The sequence below is a fragment of the Lasioglossum baleicum genome, chromosome 8 (assembly GCF_051020765.1).
Source record: "Lasioglossum baleicum chromosome 8, iyLasBale1, whole genome shotgun sequence".
Lineage (NCBI taxonomy): Eukaryota > Metazoa > Arthropoda > Insecta > Hymenoptera > Halictidae > Lasioglossum > Lasioglossum baleicum.
Genome location: NC_134936.1, coordinates 12508342 through 12525759, shown reverse-complemented (window position 1 = coordinate 12525759; position 17418 = coordinate 12508342). Strand labels below are relative to the sequence as shown.

The 17418-nt window shown below is 44.4% G+C and overlaps 1 protein-coding gene across 4 annotated transcripts in view; it reads left to right on the top strand.

The window, feature by feature from the left end:
- Positions 1-17418, top strand: part of Pdm3 (POU-domain protein pdm3) — a 222471-nt gene that overhangs the window by 183267 nt on the left and 21786 nt on the right. For all 4 annotated transcript variants that reach the window (XM_076428985.1, XM_076428984.1, XM_076428983.1 and 1 more), the window contains exons 3-5: positions 12920-13097; positions 13814-13972; positions 14936-15127. In XM_076428985.1, the coding sequence (XP_076285100.1) occupies positions 12920-13097; positions 13814-13972; positions 14936-15127 (529 nt within the window). The remainder of the gene's footprint in view (positions 1-12919; positions 13098-13813; positions 13973-14935; positions 15128-17418) is intronic.

Genomic DNA, 17418 nt, shown 5'->3' with positions numbered 1-17418 from the left:
GTTATTTGTTTCGCTAGCAGCCTACATAGTCACAACATTCCATTAAATTTAACGTATCTCCCTTACTAAACAGCTTTTTTAAATGTCCGAGCAACGATCTTAATTACCAACCTCCATGGAATTCATTTTCTTTAGACAAAATGAGAGATGACACGACTCCTTATTTAAATCTAGAAATTAATTTTTATAGTACAGGAACGAGTTGAGATAAAATTTCTACTACCGTGGTTGGAATTTGGATTTCATTATAATATAATTGCTGCGTTAACTAGTGCTTTTAACGAATGTTTTCTCTCAACGCCAGCGAGTCAATCAGGTCGCAAAAATTAGCATAAAAATCCGCAGCGTGATAATCGCTGCGGTAAATCTTCACTTTTCAGTTCTCGTTCCATAAAAAGCATGGCGTAGGGTTAATGAATTTATTGTGGCTAACGTATTCAAGCAATCTTGTTGAAATCGGAGGATTATTTTACATTTTTTATATTAAAAAAGGGCTGCACATACAGAAGTTATGATGGCTTACATGCCATTATAATTAGCAAAAGTATTTCCAGTTATTCTATCTCCATATATAAAATGTTTGCAAATATATAATATTTCACCAATTTTTCCAAATATCAAGAAAGGATCGTACCACCGATTTATGCTAAACCGAATTTGTGGTCCGCTGCATTAGGCTCGGTTCCGAAGGCGATCTAACCTAGCGAAGCAAGAAATGCAATCGATTCTTTCGGTAAGTAGTTATTAGCGAGCCGGGTAATTGGCGAGAGAAGACACGAAACGTGGCGCATTAGAATACAATGGCGTGTGGCAGGGAAGATTTTTCGGGCTCGCGTGTGCCGCAAGAGTAAGACGCGAGCCTCGGATGCTCGAGACATAAGCCACCGACAGAGCGTCGGTCGTTATGCACTCAACATTCTGCAATCTACCCTTTCTATCGGCCCTAATTTATGTTGAGTAAGGTAGCGGGAGAGCCCACCCTCGACTTGCTCCGCTAGGAAGCCTCGGTAATGTTTCAAGTGGCTTGTCTGTTGTTAATTTAACCCGGTGTAGGCCTGACGGGTCGTTGGGGGGAGGGTCTGTCTACCCGCCTGCCAACCCCGACTTCGTTACGATAAATCGGTCATTATCCGTGCGCGGAGAGACTCGTCAAGCAAAGACAACGCTCCCACCCTCTGCCCTCCCTCCTAGGGAACCGGTGCACCAACGTCCAGTTTTCGGGCCAGGTTCCCGAAACGGGAATTTCGGTTTCACGCTGCTGTACGTTTTCGAACCGCGCGATTACCATAACTGGATCGGGCTCTGTCGCTGATAAGGGAACCCGCTGGCTAGATAGCGGCGCAGATTAAGGGAAATTCTCGAGTGAAAATTACGGATTCTTGGTGGCTCGTTTCTGAGCTAACGTATTGGAATATTGTCCGCAGTTTTCCTATATTCTAATCAGCCCCCGATTTGCGATTTCGCGAAACCTGCATTTGGAACTGTTCACCCTTGTCTCTCGTATCGATTTGATACATTTTTTTTTTTATTTGGTGTGAGTTATTATTTTTTAATTTGTCTTTCTGTCTTGTAATAATCATATGTAATTGTGCTGGTACTTTTCAGCATAAAATTTTGATAATTATCAACTGCACTTGCACTGGAGCAATATTACAACAAAACTGTTATCGACAAATTAAAAAGTCAAATGAAATCAATTTTTAGTATTTCACTAGAATTTTCGTTTCGAGCTGCAATTTAAATTGATTGATTTGTAATTGTATTTTTGTATAAAAAGGCGGTTGCCGAATGCGGACTGGTAGCTAGATTGAAACAGTATCTTGGAAAAAAAGACAATATTTACGTTGTTATTGGTGTTGATCAATTGTGAAACATAAACAAGACTCGGTGCAGCTAGGATTCTATAGAAAGGTAAATATCAGCAGTATTAGCTGTGAATTATGAATCGGATGCAATCTAGCTGTGTATCTTGAAAAACAGAAATATTCGCAGTATTTCAGGGGTGTATGAATTGATTGTGAATTATAAATTAGGCTCGACCTAGAAACCGGTGCAGTTATTGCACAATTGTTCAAAGCACAATTATCGAAAACCCAATTAATAAGCATCCGGTAGATAAAGTGTTAAAATATAGAATCTCTCGCATCCCTGCATAAATGTCATAATTTAAGGGGTTGCGCAATCCGAGCAGTTCTCAAAAAAGACCGATTCGCTCGCGCAGTCGTCCAGCAAAAATTCGAAATCGCCACTTTTAATAAATCTCTCCCTCGTTCCTTCGATCGGGCGTCGCGACGCGTCGTTCGGATCGGCGGGCCATCGCATCGGCGCCGTAATTTCCAGGAGGGCGAATGGCGCGTCGCGACGCACTCTCGCCACGCCGAACGAACGAAACGAAACGGTCGTAAACATATACGGACCAGGACGAACCCTTTTCCGCGTATCCTGTGCACCCTTTCGCGGCAGGCGAGGCCGACTCGGGTGGAACATTAATATCGCGAAATGAAGCTCATTTGCATATAAATAAGGCGGTGGTGGGGCACGGTGGCGCGCGGCAAGGGAGACCAGGATGAACCACCCTTTTCCACCCCCTTTCCTTTTCGCCCCCTGGCTCTCTCACCCCGTTGACTCGCTCTCTCTCTCTCACACACTCTCCTCCATTCTGATCTGGCGATCTCGCTCCGGTTCTGTCCCTCGTTCTCTCTTCCTCTTGAACAGAAACCCCACCCTGGACTAATTACACTTACAGACAAAGCAGCCTGTGCCGAGGGGTCGGTCGACTCTCTCGTTTGTCCGTCTTTCTCTCCCCCCTCCCCTTCCGTCTCTTCCTCTTTCCAGCACGTGCACACCGCTCTCTCTCTCTCTCTCTCCCGTACTCCCGATAACAACGGTTCGCAATGACCACGTGATAATTGCAACCCCCGTGGAGCACGTCCCCGTTAGGATACCCCGGTTAGGTCGTCGAGGAAATTCATCGTTTCCTCGCACCGCTCTCTCTGCTCTTTCTCTCCTTCTCTCCCTCACACTCCCTGCTCCTCTCCGCTCTCTTTCTTCCTCGCTCTTTCTGGATGGCCACGGATAATCCTTAATCCCGATCAATGGAGTATTCGTGACGGGGTTACGCGGTGAGTTAAAAGTGTCTTGGTGGGTCTGTTACCTCGTGATACGGACTTTGTTAATGGGCTTTTATTTCCTTCTTTTTTTTTGCTTCGGCTATCTTCCTGTTCCCTCTCCACGTCCCTTTGTCCACCTTTTTCTACACTTTGTTCTTCCACTGTTCCGCCTGTGGTCGCCGGACGTTTTCTAGATTGATCGAGGCCTCTTGGTTTTTGCTATCCCTTTTTTCCCGCAAGCCTGTTCACGGTTTTCCAGTGCTACCTGGCCGGAGGCAGGAACAGCCGCATTGTCCTACACCGCGCACCGAAAGGGCAATTGCGAGATAATATTAAATTTTGGGATTTCCTGCGGAGATAATATCGCGTAATTATATTGCACACTCTCGGGGTATCTGAGCTCGGTGCCCTAGTTTATTCACTGCGGTCGAATGCCTGCGGAATTAAAGTCGATTCGATGCTCGCTGCCTTTTTCGGCGAGGGGAATCGCTCGCCTTGTTCTGCCAATTAGATTGCTGTTTTTAATTGCGCGGTGATTCTGAGAGCGGGAGGCGACCGTGCGGAGACGTTGGGGTAAGATATCGGGTGTGAGGTGTGCGCTAAATAATCCAAATCTGCTAAAAATGTTCACCCTTTGCACTCGGAGCTATTTTCGCTGGAAAATTAAACATTTCTTCCGATCTAGAATATTTCCATTCCCTGTGATTCTTGAAATTTTATGGATATGAAATTGGTATAATACCTCATACAATACCTAAATGTTTAGTAATTAATTAGATACCGATATATATTCAATAATGTAAATAATATTTTGAATAATGATACAGCAATTTTCAGTAGTGCCTCATTTAAAGAAACTAAGATTAGGAATGATCCAGGCAACGTTGGAATATTTTCAACCAACTCCAAAAAAAGAGAATTTTAAAGAAGATTTATCGCTTTTCTTAAGAACTGTAACAGTATGAATATAAAGTTCTTTATCCTCAAGTTGTTCGAAAGTTGCTTCCACGTTTCACACAATCACATTAGTCAAGCATGTATAAAATCATTAGCGTACAGAAGAACGTTTAATGTATAAATTATCTTAACATTTACTCCGACTGATTTGCAAACTAGTATTAAGTTCAACACGTCACGATTGCTGATATCTGAATACAAAATCTTTACAAGATTACGAAGTAACTCCCTTGTACAACTCATAATTTCAAACCTCATTACAAGACACTCGGCACTCACACACACACACATGCACACAGCTAATGTGCCACCTTATCTCGCCAGGATCTAGAAAACGCCCGATCTCTCACTTCCTTTCGAATCAAAAGTGATTAACGAGCCCGGGTAGCTGTTTGCATAAATTAAGCAACTACCTCCAAACGGTACGCACCTGCAACCGCATATATTTGGCTCGAAGAAAATCGCGAGCAGAGGTGCATTAACAAGTCGAGTTACGCGGGTATAAAACGGCTGTCGTCAAACCGAGGCAAACCGTATCAAACCTGGTCGAATCACGGCGAAACAGAGACAGAGAGTGACCGGCCATAGAGGAGGAGCGAGCTATCTGGCGAACGGTGGACTGAAAAAAAAAGGAAAGAAAATACGCGAAACCTTTTAAAATGCAACGAGAAGAGCGAAATCGATCGATACGAAAGATAGGCGGGAAATAAACGTTGGTGGGAACGGTTCGGGACGCGCCGGCCGTTCTATAGAAAGAAACATAAAAACGCGTATTACCGATTCCGGAATACGGCCATTAGTCTGAAGTCAGCGCGGCTATCGTTTATTAAGCGCAAACAGATATTAATGTATTTTTACACGCCGGCCGTCGTTTTCGTTGCGCCGACGCCACCGCCGCCGCCGGCACCGACCGACGCCGATGCCGACGCCGACGCCGCCGACGCCAGGCACCGCTGGCGCGGTCCGCGGGGTCGAAGCCAAATCCAATTACTTTTATTCGGGCGAAATGAGTGCAGCTAAGTCATTAATACTAATCAATGGTGTGCCGGGACCCGCGGCGCTACCAGTCGTTGCCTCTCTCGCGCGCTTTGCCCGGTGTTGCTCGTTCGCCTCTCGCGAGAGGTTGCGCGCAGGCGTTTCGCACACGAATTACCCATAACTCAAACGCCTCGGAATGACTTTATTGCAAAAAACTTGCGCTTTTGCGAACGCTATACCCGAGCCGAGCCGAGCCGTGCCGAGGCCGCTCTTCTCTCCGCCGTATACCTATCCGCATTGTTAAAGGCTCCGCGCGCTCGCGCCGATAAGTAATGTTTATTGTTGCATTTCCAACGACCGTGTATCCCAATCCTGCCACACACCGCCCGCCCTCTCTTCGACGCCACCCCTTTTTATTCCGCTCGCGCGAGCTTTTTTTTTCTCTACACACCCCCTGTTTTTCGCCTGCCACCCTCGCAACACCCGCCCACACACCCCCGCCCGTGCCCGGTACACGACCCGACCGTCCGCGACCCTCCCCGAACCGATCCCCGGGTACCCTCTCGACCAGAGAACGTTGCACCACGGTTTTTCGCATTAGCAAGATGGCCCGTGAGGTCCGGCTAACGATTTTTTACTGCCGGGCACCCCGCGCCGAACGACGATCCTTCCCGCGGAATTTAAAACGGTGCCGTCAAACGCCGATGCGATCGCGATCACGATCCGCGCAGAGAGATTGGGCGGATGCCCGCTGCACCTGGTTTCGCTGATTAGAGTGCGGATACTTGCGGAATAGAAATTGGGGTGTGAGAATCGACGGGAAATTTGTTTTCCCGGTTAATCGGTTTGGTTCTGTTTCAGATAGTGTCACGATGTTTCTATTTTTTCTTTTTACTTTTTATCAGATAATGTTTATTGCATTTGATCAGACTTATCTTTGCGAAAAATACCATGCTTGATCCGGTCGAGGGAGAATTGAGGAAATGTCAATTTTAAATCACAAATAAACATTTTGTTAAAATTGATTTTCTACTTGTGGATCAAGTTCCGTTTGAGTTGCACAACGTCGAATGGAAATGTTTTAAATGCAAATTCCTGCAAGCATTAAGCTCTACAGAGCCTCTCATATCTAAAGGATAAAACAAATGTCCGATTCATAGGTCGAAGTTCAGAGATTCGAAACGTTCGTTATTGTTCTAATATCGATCGTGCTCGTGTTCATTATACCTAACAGCGGAAATCCCTTTTTCGGGTTTTCTATAGATAGATTGCCTAAAAAACATTAAAAGCAATTATTGGGTCAAAGCTTTGTTCCCGAAATGTACAGGGCTATCCCCGTGCACCGTGTCTTTTTATACACGCGTGTGTCTGTGTACATGGGAAAACGAGAAAACGTATGAACGTGTGTGTAAGGGTGCCGTGTGGAGTAGAGGGGTAGCAGAAAAAATATGTGTACGCGAACGCGCTTGAAGTGAGAAGTTTATTCTGAGGTAATTAAAACGAGGAGTGAACTTGTTAACGAAATTGGGAATTCCTGCCAAAATACGAAAATGGATGGACAACAATTAGAAACAGTAATGAAGTCAATGAGAGAGAGAAAGAGGACGCCCTGAATTTCGCACACCGGAGTTTAATGAACGGTGTTACTTTCTACTTTGTTTTAATAGAAACTTATTCACTCCTAACCTTGCGCAGCTTAAGGGATCTATCGATACTCTTGAACACGATACTTCGAGAATTTTTGCAGATCCAAGAACTTTCTAAAATTATTTCTTGTACGACAGAACCATTGAATTCAATTAGATGTTTTATGGGGTACAATCTAATAAATTGAACTTGGCATTAATTTTCTTGGAAAAAGAATTATAGCCTAAATAATTCTAGTATCGAAATATTCTCAATTTAACAACATTTTTACTGTACTCAAAGAATCAACTAAAACATGCTAGACCCATTCACAAATACTTATTTGTGAATTTTCTAAAAAGTGTTTTTAAGCATATTACCGCGAGATTGTAGTAAAATGAAAGTAAAATGAAATTTCTTTGTTGATGGACTCGGCAATTTTTTAATTGTGCGGAGTGAGGTAACAGCGCGATAAGACCGTGAATTTGCATAAATATTCTGGTAGCAGTGATAGCGCTGTTCGCGACCGGAAATCAGCCGAGGATACGCAAAAATGTGAGTTCTCCGGAAGAACGGTTGTTGCGTGCCGACCATCCATGGAGACCGGTTGAACGACGCCGGTATTTGCGCAAGGGGTTGGTCAGGCTGATTAATTTATGCGAAATGCCGAAAGCCCGTAAACATACGTTTCTACGGCTTTACTATATATACATATATCGCAGGGCGCACTTTTACAAGCAAAATGGCCGGGGCCTGTGCATTCAACTAATCCCCCTCGCCTCGTCCATTTAATATGGGGGTGGCCATACCGTCGGGTATAGCCGTTTACGAATTTGCGTGGAAAAAAAAAATTGAACTACCGCCGTGACTCCTGCGCCTCCTATTTTCGTTCGTTACCTATCGACCGGGCTTTATCTATTTTTTATGCAATGAAATGCCCGGGACCAATGGCGCCGGGGCGACCGAACCCCGATCCATTGTACGACTTTGACGAAAATTCGAAATTACAGCGCGGGGTAAAGGGGGACGTTCCCTCCCTTTCACACAGAAAAATGGCCGCGGCCGCGTTCGAATCATTTGATAACTTCCACTTTTTACCCGGGATTCCAGTGACGCTCGTTATTTTCTCACCCTTCCCCCCCCCCTCCCGCCCCATACGGCTTTTTCGGACCCGCGGAATTTTCGCGTACACACCACCCATCCCCCGCGCCGACCCCTCGGAATCGACACTTTCGACTGATGAAACTTTCGTCCCGTTCACGATACTGGCTCGACTCCATTGCGCTGCAGTCGAACGTATCGTTACGTTGTAATCCTGTTAATGCTTGGGGTGCCTGTTAACTACTCCGCGCGTATAATGTGCGCTCGGCCAGTCCGCGTTCTATAATTCTTTCAATTAGTCAGTACATCGAGGACTCTTCTTTCGAAAGCACATTACGGCGAATTTCAGCCGTTTCAGACAGTAATGGGCGCCGCGGAAAATTGCAAAATACTGTCTTTGCCAAGAAGATGGGATAACATCGTTTCGAATAAACGCGATCCTTTTTTATTTTTTCCGTGACTACGACTGTGTTGTCGGAAAAAAATATATGTATCTACATTCTTGTGTAGAAATCGTTTCTTTTTATTAGAAATTATCATTGTCACCATACTTGCGTATGTTTTCTGATTCCGGTTCTAGACTGCCGTATCTTGCGAGATGAAATGCAGAAGCGAATGTCGATTAAACATTCGCGGAGCCACCGATTCGCAAGAAATATGGCGGTCGGCGAGTGAGTCGCGCAAAATGGCGAACCGGTGCGGCGCGGCGGCGGTCACGGCTCGTCCGTTCGCTCGCAAACGCGAAAACGTAGAAAACGCGAATCGAACGGGCAGCGACAAAGGGGGGAAAAAACGCGCGGCGTGTATTAATCATTGGCCCCGTATCCCCGCGCTTTCGTGCCGGGCGATATATAATTCATGCATATTTACGGGATGCCGGAGGAATAATTAACGAACGGCAGCGCATTAAGGCGTCTCCTATGTGTACGTACGTGCACGTACAGTCGGCTTCTAAGAAGACAATCTAAATTATAATAAATCGATGGAGTAAGCACGGGGGCAACAGTGAAGCTTTACCTGCGAGACTTCTCTCTCTCTCTCTCCCTCGCTCTAACTCTCTCATTCTGACTCTGTTTCGCTCTCTTTATCGCACACGTACACTGTTCCGGGTTTGTGTATCGTATCGATGGGCGGCGTTGTACGAAGTAATGTTACCCGACGCGGCCTCTTTGCATAATGCCATGGAAATATGCCGGAACGTGTATCGCCATAGTTGGATACAGATTAAGCGTGTTAAAGCGTCGACACCACGGCTAATTCGCGAAAAAGGAGTCACCCGGTTGGTTTGGCCCATGAATAAATCCGGCGAGAGCTTCTCGGCTAACCGAGACGACTTTAACCGCGGGGAACCAGGCTGATTTCCCCCCCCCCCCCCCTTATCAAATTATTTCCACGTGTCTCGCGGAGAATTTGCGAATTTTGATGGACGGAGAGAGAGACACACAAGAGCCCGACTCTCGCGGCGCTCTTTGAAAACACTTCGCCCGGATGGCGGAGAAGCGTTTCAACGAAACGAGGTTGTCACGCCGGCCGCTGATGAAACCGAGTCGTTTAGACGCCACGCTAAATAGCTAAATAGAATACTCTATTTATGCGGAACACCGTTTGATTGCGAGAGCTTGCGGTTTCTGATCTTCTGCTGACAGGTGTGTTAATTTTTCGACACCTACTCTGTCTCTTCTGTCTCTCCTCAATTTTATTTTAGTGGTCTTCGACTTCTCGGTATTTTTATGCGAAATGTTACTCTTAAAGCTCGGTAGGATTTTCAATAATTCTGCTGTACCAAAGTTTCTTTCACATTGCAATCTGAAATGAAACTATTGGATGACGTTATTGAGGGCGACTTGTCAGTTCACAATGAAAATTGCTGTTGCTATTAAAGGTTCTCTTAAAAAGTGTTTATTTTTTCTAAGACTTTCGAATTCTCCCCAAAGATCTTGGCACACATTCTATCAAGATGTGTCTGTGTCAAACACTCTACCGAGTGCTTCACTGTAGCTATCATGTGCTTAACTATATCATACGTTACTAAAGAAGCTTTCGGGACAAGCCAATAGAACAGACGCCGAAAAAGTCGGTCCCGGACGAAATGTGAGTGCGCAGCAAGGCCGATTCTTCGGTGTGAAATGCAGCTCGTTAACCGAAATCGCGGCGAGATAATACGATTTTAAGCGCGCCGGGAGACCGACCGCGTCGAAAAACTGCAGACTCATTTCGACCCGGATACATTGTACAAACCTAAATAATTTGCATCGCGAGATTTTTCTATTGTGCCGGCCGACACGCAGCGGCAAATTAACGGGCTCGCGCTCGCTCGCTCGCTCGCTCCGGTTCAATCAGCCCGGCGCCGCGATATATTGGCAATCGAGCTGTTGAATATTTTTTATTGTACATACGATTACAAAGCGCCGCGATCGCCTGTTCGAGCACACGGGTCTTGGAATGGAAGCATGGAAATCGCGAGAACACAGCGGCGCGGTGCGCGCGTGCCCCCGCGGTAGAAAGATTGTAATTCGCCCGCGTTTATTTAATTATTTCGATGCTGATTCGGTTGCCGGTGATTATTTCGGGTTTCTATTGGCCGCAGATACGCTGCTTCCCGCTTTCTTTCTTCGCTGGATAGCCGTCGGATCCCTGAATGGGTCTCTGGGTCGCTATTGCGTCGATCATTTTTACCGATTTTCCGATCGCTTCACAAAAATCCAGAACTCCCTTTGTCTTCTTGAGAACGACACGCGAATGATACTACAAAATTTGTTTTGTTATTGTTAAAAAATTGTTTCACTTTGTAAAATAAATTTCCAATTTTTCGAGCTTCCCTGCGCAAAAATCCATCATGTTATTTTAATCAGAATAATGTCACGAATATGTTGGCGCAAGTTTCATAAAAAAAATTGTCACAGATTGAAAGTGTCATCATTCAATTAGACATCATAAATAGTTGAACATGTGATCTATTGAGCAAACGATGATCGCCGAGCATTATGGTCGCGTCCGATCGAGAAACCGGAAGGTTTATTAGCACGGCGACGGGACAGAATGATGGCACCGGTCCCGCGCGACTCTCCCGTTGATTTTTCTGTATTCATCAATGATTCGTGCCGCGCTCCTCTTTTTTCCACCCCCGATTCTCACCCCCATCGTTCCACCCCCGTGCATCCCGAACCCTCCGCGCCTTTAAAGCCGCGTCTACCACCATTATTTCGTAGCGAAGCATTTTAACGTCGGCCAGTTGGACCGTGAATGATTATTAATCAATTTTCAGCGTTAAACTTGCCGCCGCAATAAAAAGCGCGGTACGTTAACGAACCACGCGCGTATAATTGAGCATTTCGGCGAGAATGATTGCCAGCCTCCAATAAAACCTTTGCGCGACCGCGTTCGATTGATTTCGGTCAGTAAGGAGAGGAGAATGAAAAAAAAATATAAAAAAATTTTAAAAAAACCGAGCGACACGACATGTATTTTTTAATGGGCGTCTCGTTATGGCCGCCGGGAGACTCTCGTCGCAGGAATTTAATGTTGCTCGAAGAATTTTAATCATAGTAATAATAGTAATAGTACTGAAAGGGTTTTACTGCGTCACGTACGCAGATAAGTATACAAATACCTTCGTGTACGTGTAAAAAAAAAAAATAGAATGGGGACGCAATAATATTTAACCATGTATATTTACGAGCAAATAAGGTGGCGCAAAGGCGGGACTGCGAATAGGCGCGTGTGTTGGTGCGAAACTTAATGAAGCGTGAAGAATCGTATTAATATCCTGGAAATGAATTCTGAGTTTATGGTGATTATAAAACTGCGTTGTGGTTTATATTTCTGATTCTTGGCGAAAGAAAATTCAATTAAAGACGGTTGCGCGGCTCTTACATTTCGAAACAACTGTGTAACCAGCAATAATTAATGTTTTACCGATAGCTGAAGAAATAATCCACGGATCGCATGTCTGTTGGGCGAGCCGGTTGTAAATCTCGTGCTGAAACCATTCAATCTGCGATTCAACCTGTCAAACGAGAATTATTTACAATATTTGCCTGAAGATATTTTTTTACAAATATAAATTTTGATGAAAATTTTTCTTGGACCCTTCGAGACCCTATGAGAAATGTTTGAATGAAGATAAAGACCTTGTTAACCTCTTGCTCTGAATAAATATACTTATAAAGCATACAGGAAAAATTATTCGAAATTTTTTTCTGTATAAATGCATAAAATTTCCAGCCCTCCAGTGACCTACGGCGAAACATACAATCAGACCACTCACTGTTGCAAAATATTAAAAATATTATTTAAATGTCTCATTCTCCCAGTATTCGAAATCGATGAAATTTTTTCATTTCCATGCGCTGTGGACATTACAAAAATACAGTTCATCGTCGAACGTGAAAATAGCCTCGTTAGATTTCGCAACATCTCCGTTTGCTAACGCGAAAAATGATCAGCAACGACCGTGTCAGCGCGCACACTTTTCCCCGGCCATTATCACCTTATTTAATTTTTGAAACGTCACCATTTCCGAGTCGCGCGCACAGATTCCAGACGAAAAATATAGCCGAAAGCACTTCGCGGGGTACGCCTGTTGCCATCGCAACGGGCCAATACTTTATAATCGTTATCAATACCGTATAAATACAAGGTTTCAAACGCAGCGTAATAAACGAAATAAAGTATGGCCAATCTCGTTCCAGATTGGCCGCGCTGACTTCTCCCTCGTTTCCACCTACTCGCCGCCCTCACAATCGCAATTAATAACATTTTTCGCTGTTCTCCTCCTTCCGAATTTCATCAGCGTAGAACACATAAATGTATTTTCGAATAAGCGGAACGTCTGACTTGTTTCGTCCGATTTATGGCATCTGAGAATCATCAGAGAAACTGAAGATTTCAATCCATAACAAAATTCTAAAAATTTGTTGTTTCTACAGAGTCTTCCCAAAAAATTTTCACACTTGTGTCTTCATCTTTAAGAATTGGCATTAGTACAATAAAAATATTGTGTTTGAGAAATAACACGAAGAAATAGAGCTTGGAAGATGAAGAGAGCGTGGTCAGATAGTTAGTTAGACAAATGTAGTTTCTGGGCCCATGAATGGGACCAGCAATGAGTCTGCGGCCTAACTGACGAGTTCGAACTTCTGTTACAGGACAGTGACAGGAGTAGCGCTGGCAGTCCCGAGCCAGCGACTACCATTGGCTCGCTGCATGAGCACCAGATGATGATGGACGAGCTGAAGAACTCGCGGAAGAGACGCAGTCCGTCACCTGAAAATCTGCATCAGGCGAAACGGGCGGCAGTGGCGCAGGCTCATCTTAATGGGACAAGTGAGTGGGATCGTCTACAAACACTAAGTAAAACGAATTTTTCAACAATTTTCTTCTCTTTCAATCCTGTCGACAAATTCAATTTTAACTTATATCAAATATATATGAAACAATACTTCGTTCAATTTCTATTCACACGTCGTATGATTAAATACATAGAATTTCAATACAAAGTTGATTGACTGCACATTGATGATGTCATAATCAGTGTTGGGCAAATTTTATTTTAAATAATAAATAAACGTGTGATTTTTATTTAGATAATAGTAATTTATATTAACTCTTATTTGCAAATAAAAGATTATTTATTATTTGGATTCAGGTGGAAATCAAATAAATAGTTTTTGCCAATACAATTAATAATTGAAATTGTATAATACTTGTAAATAACAATTAACTTTATCTAAATAACAAATAACTTGTTATATTCTGCAATCTATTATTTTCGAAAGAAATAGAGAAATTTACAGAATGCTATTAATGTTGAAAAGATGATACAGAATAAAATGATAGCACACTTCAAACTCTGTACTTTAAAACTGAAATTATTGTATAAAAGTTTACATATTGGGGAATTACAAAATTTCTAGAAGGGGTTAGAAGTGTGACTTAGGTATCCAGCGTAAATCGTTCAGCTAGCGTTCGAATCGAAAGTTCTGCGCGCACTATCGATAAATCGACGCTATCATAAAACTTTGCATTTCTATTTCCGCCAGTGGCCGGGATGGTAACTCTGCAGAACCTTCAGAATCTGGCGAGTCTGCAAAACCTGCCGCAAGTCGCCTCACTAGCCGCGGGTCTCCAGGGAATGACAGCGGGGCTGACTAACAATCAGCTCATCAACACGCCCTTGAATCTCACTGTCAGCTCATCCGGTAGGACTTCCAATTGTCGATTCAAATGGAAACGCGTGCCATAAGTGACGTGAAATTTGAAACCCTACCGCCCCACCCCCACCCATTCCTCCATCCCCTCTGAATTTTATTTCGTTGCTACTAATTATCTCACCCTTGAACATTCCGCGGTTTCCCGGTGAATTTCATACTTCGCCGTTGCGAACGCCGGTAAGGGTCCGCGGGCTCGAGATTTGAATTTTAATTTGATGTTACGTTAATTTATTCAAAATCACATTGCTTCGATGTGCGCTACTTTGCGTCTGAAATCCGCTTTTTACTGGCCGTGACGGAAAAATATCCGAACCTCCTCTCCAGCCGCGTTTAACTGCTAGCCAGACCGAAAATTAATGTTTGAACTGCATTAACATTAGAAGGATATTTTAATTAGAAGATTCTCCGCGAAAAGAAACGTTGGGATTGAATACGATATAATCCCCGTGGTTTTTTTTAAATTCAATTATACGAAGCTCTTTATGGTTATATACTTTTTTAATCTACGTTCGCAGCCTAGTTGTAATAACAGTCTGGTTATAGTGACGCGAACGATTTAATTAATAGGTTTAAGTATTCCAAAAAATAATGAAGAGACCCTCTTTTTACTAGTTCGCGCGCGCGCAAAAAAAAACTGTAAAATATTGAAAAGAGAGGGAGGTTCGCTTTTAATTAATTCCGTGGCGTCAACAGTCATAAAACTCCTTTATTGCAAGGAGTAGAGTATTAATTAATTAATATACACGACAGTAAACAGTAATCGTACGTGCGCGAGTATATTTATAATGCAAATGACCGGGTGAAAAGACCGGGGAACAGCAAATTACCGGTGATTGTGTTTCACGTGACGAAACGATCTCGCGATTCCGTGGAAAAACCGGTCGAAACGATAATCAGCGACTGGTTCTTCTTTCTTTTTTTTTTTTAAATGAGGAATCGTGATGTGTTCAGGTGGCACAGTACCAACAGCCTCGAGTACGACAGCTGCGCCACACCTCCTGCCACCAAGTTCGGCGCCAATGGTGACATTACCTCAGCTATTATCTCAGCCGCAACCGGTTGCAATGCCTCAATTCATCCTAACGTCCGGTCAATTGGTTCAAGGCATTCAAGGGGCTCAGCTTCTTATCCCTACGTCGCAAGGTAAGCCTTCTGTTTCTTATGTATCCCGGAGCCCTTTCAGCGCTCTCGAATGACCATTGATTGACACCCATTGAAACTTCTCTCCTCTTGATGGTAATAAGAGCGTCAACGGTTCGAACGTGTCACGTAAATCGATGGTGGTCCTTTAAGGCACACTCCCTCAATGGTGGACCGACTTTGTAATCGTCCCCGACGCGAAATCACGAAAGAGAGATCGACTTTACACTCGAAATTATGTGTCTTTCGTTCGTGACGCACGAGATTCGGGATTTGTATGACCCAGGGCAGGAAACCTGCAATCAAATCGTTTTTCCCGTTCGTCATCAAAGGAGTTACTGTCGAATCGAACGTGTAATTATTTTATTACTTTCTCGGGTGGGAATGACCGGCTATCGAACCGCCTATTTAGCGTTATGTGCGCAAGAAACGGACCGCGTGTTTCTGTCTTTTTCAGCGAGTCTCGAGAAGCTGAACGTCACTCGAAATTTTACTTCGTACATTCCCGATCACCTGTCTGGTCATTATAAAAGAAGAATCAACTGAATCGGACATATAGCTCTCAAGATAAAAATCTGCTAACGAAACCTGTCTCTTTTCATGAAGACATTTTATTATTTCGAATGAAGCGGGTTTACCAGCAAGGCACAAAGGTACTTAGAAGATACAAGTTGTGTTGTGGGACTTAGAATAACCTATTATTTCGAATGAGTCACACGTTCGATGCGAATATATCGATCCTCTTTTGCTCTACACTAAGAGCACGGGGAGTTACACTGAATACGCGGCCAGTTTTTCCATGGTGGATTTCGATGAAGACATTTTATAAACAAATTCGAATTCTGCAAAGTGATGGCTAAAACCCCTGAACACCGCGCAACACAAATTCCAACCGCCTCTCCGGTGTTCCTAATTCGAAATTAGCATACCGATCAGATCGCCGTGCCATAGTGGACCGCGATCGCCGCAAAAACGATCGCACCGATTTTGATCAAGTCCTCAAGCTCCGATACTTTCGATCTCGGACCAGAGCGGTCCACGTATCCTCGGAACGCGCGAGCCTAATCGTCGAAGCCTTACGGGCGAAATTTAATTAAACGCAGCGGCTCGTCGTCCGGAGATAAAGGGGCCCGGGGGTTTGATAATTGCTGGCGGTATCATAGAGGACCAGCAAGAAGTCTCGAACAATAACCCGGCGCGCTAAGTACCTTCGAATTTCGTGGGCATAAATCAGTCCGAGTGGACTCATCGGGAAATCTGCACGATGTGCTCGCGCATAATGTTGTGCAATCAAGATCTGCCGATATATAATATACAGACACAACCAGAACTGAGAGAGATGGATATGCATATAGATATAATATAATATCGACTATCTCTGACCAGTTCTCGGACTAAGGCTAGCCCCGTCGTCCATACTTAGTGGTCCTAGACTAGCCCGGCGAGCAGAGGGCAAACTCTGCAACTAATTTCAATGTATAATTAACGTCTCACTACCCCTTTCCAGACCCACGAATAACTCCCCGCTGCCTCCGACCCTCCTCCTCACCCCCTGGCCATCACCCCTTCTAGACCTCCTCGGGATCGTCCCTCCGCTACCCTAACCCTAGGTATACTCTCTCTCTCTAGCTGGACATCACAGCTCCGCGGATTCGGCCGCTATTATATCGATTGCGGTTCGCGCTAACTTCGTTTCTACCAAGTTGGGTTCCTATTCTGGCAATTGGGAGGGAGAGAGAAAGCCGGAGAGACCGTCGACGGTATCGTGCCGGGGCGGACCAGGAGAAGGGTAAGGAGAACTTTGGGAGTCCGCCTAAGTGGATTGAAGTTCGTGGATATGGACCAGTCGTGGTAGGATGACGAGTTACGTGGTGGCAAATAATGTTTGCACTGCTTCCCGGCTGAATCGATGCTAACTGACTAACGCTCGATTGGTTTCTGATCGACGACGGCGAAAGAGCTCGAAGAGAGGACACGCGAGATACTCACTTTCCGTTTTCGAGATCGCGGCGGGAGTCTGTGCCGGACGTGTCGAGAGATTTCGAAGGAGATTTGGATCCTGAGCGGAGAATGTTCAGGGAAATTGAATTTGAAAATTTAAAGGACGGTGGTGTTGCTACTTGGAGTCGTCACTTCGCAAATGTTGAATTTATTTGTGATATATGACACTTCAACATTTTTCTTTGTCTTCATTCTACGGTGTCATTCGTTTTTAAACGGCCAAACGTTAACCAGCTGTAGAGGACTATCACTTTTTTTGTTTCGGTCTTGATTTCCAGATAATTGGAAAAAAC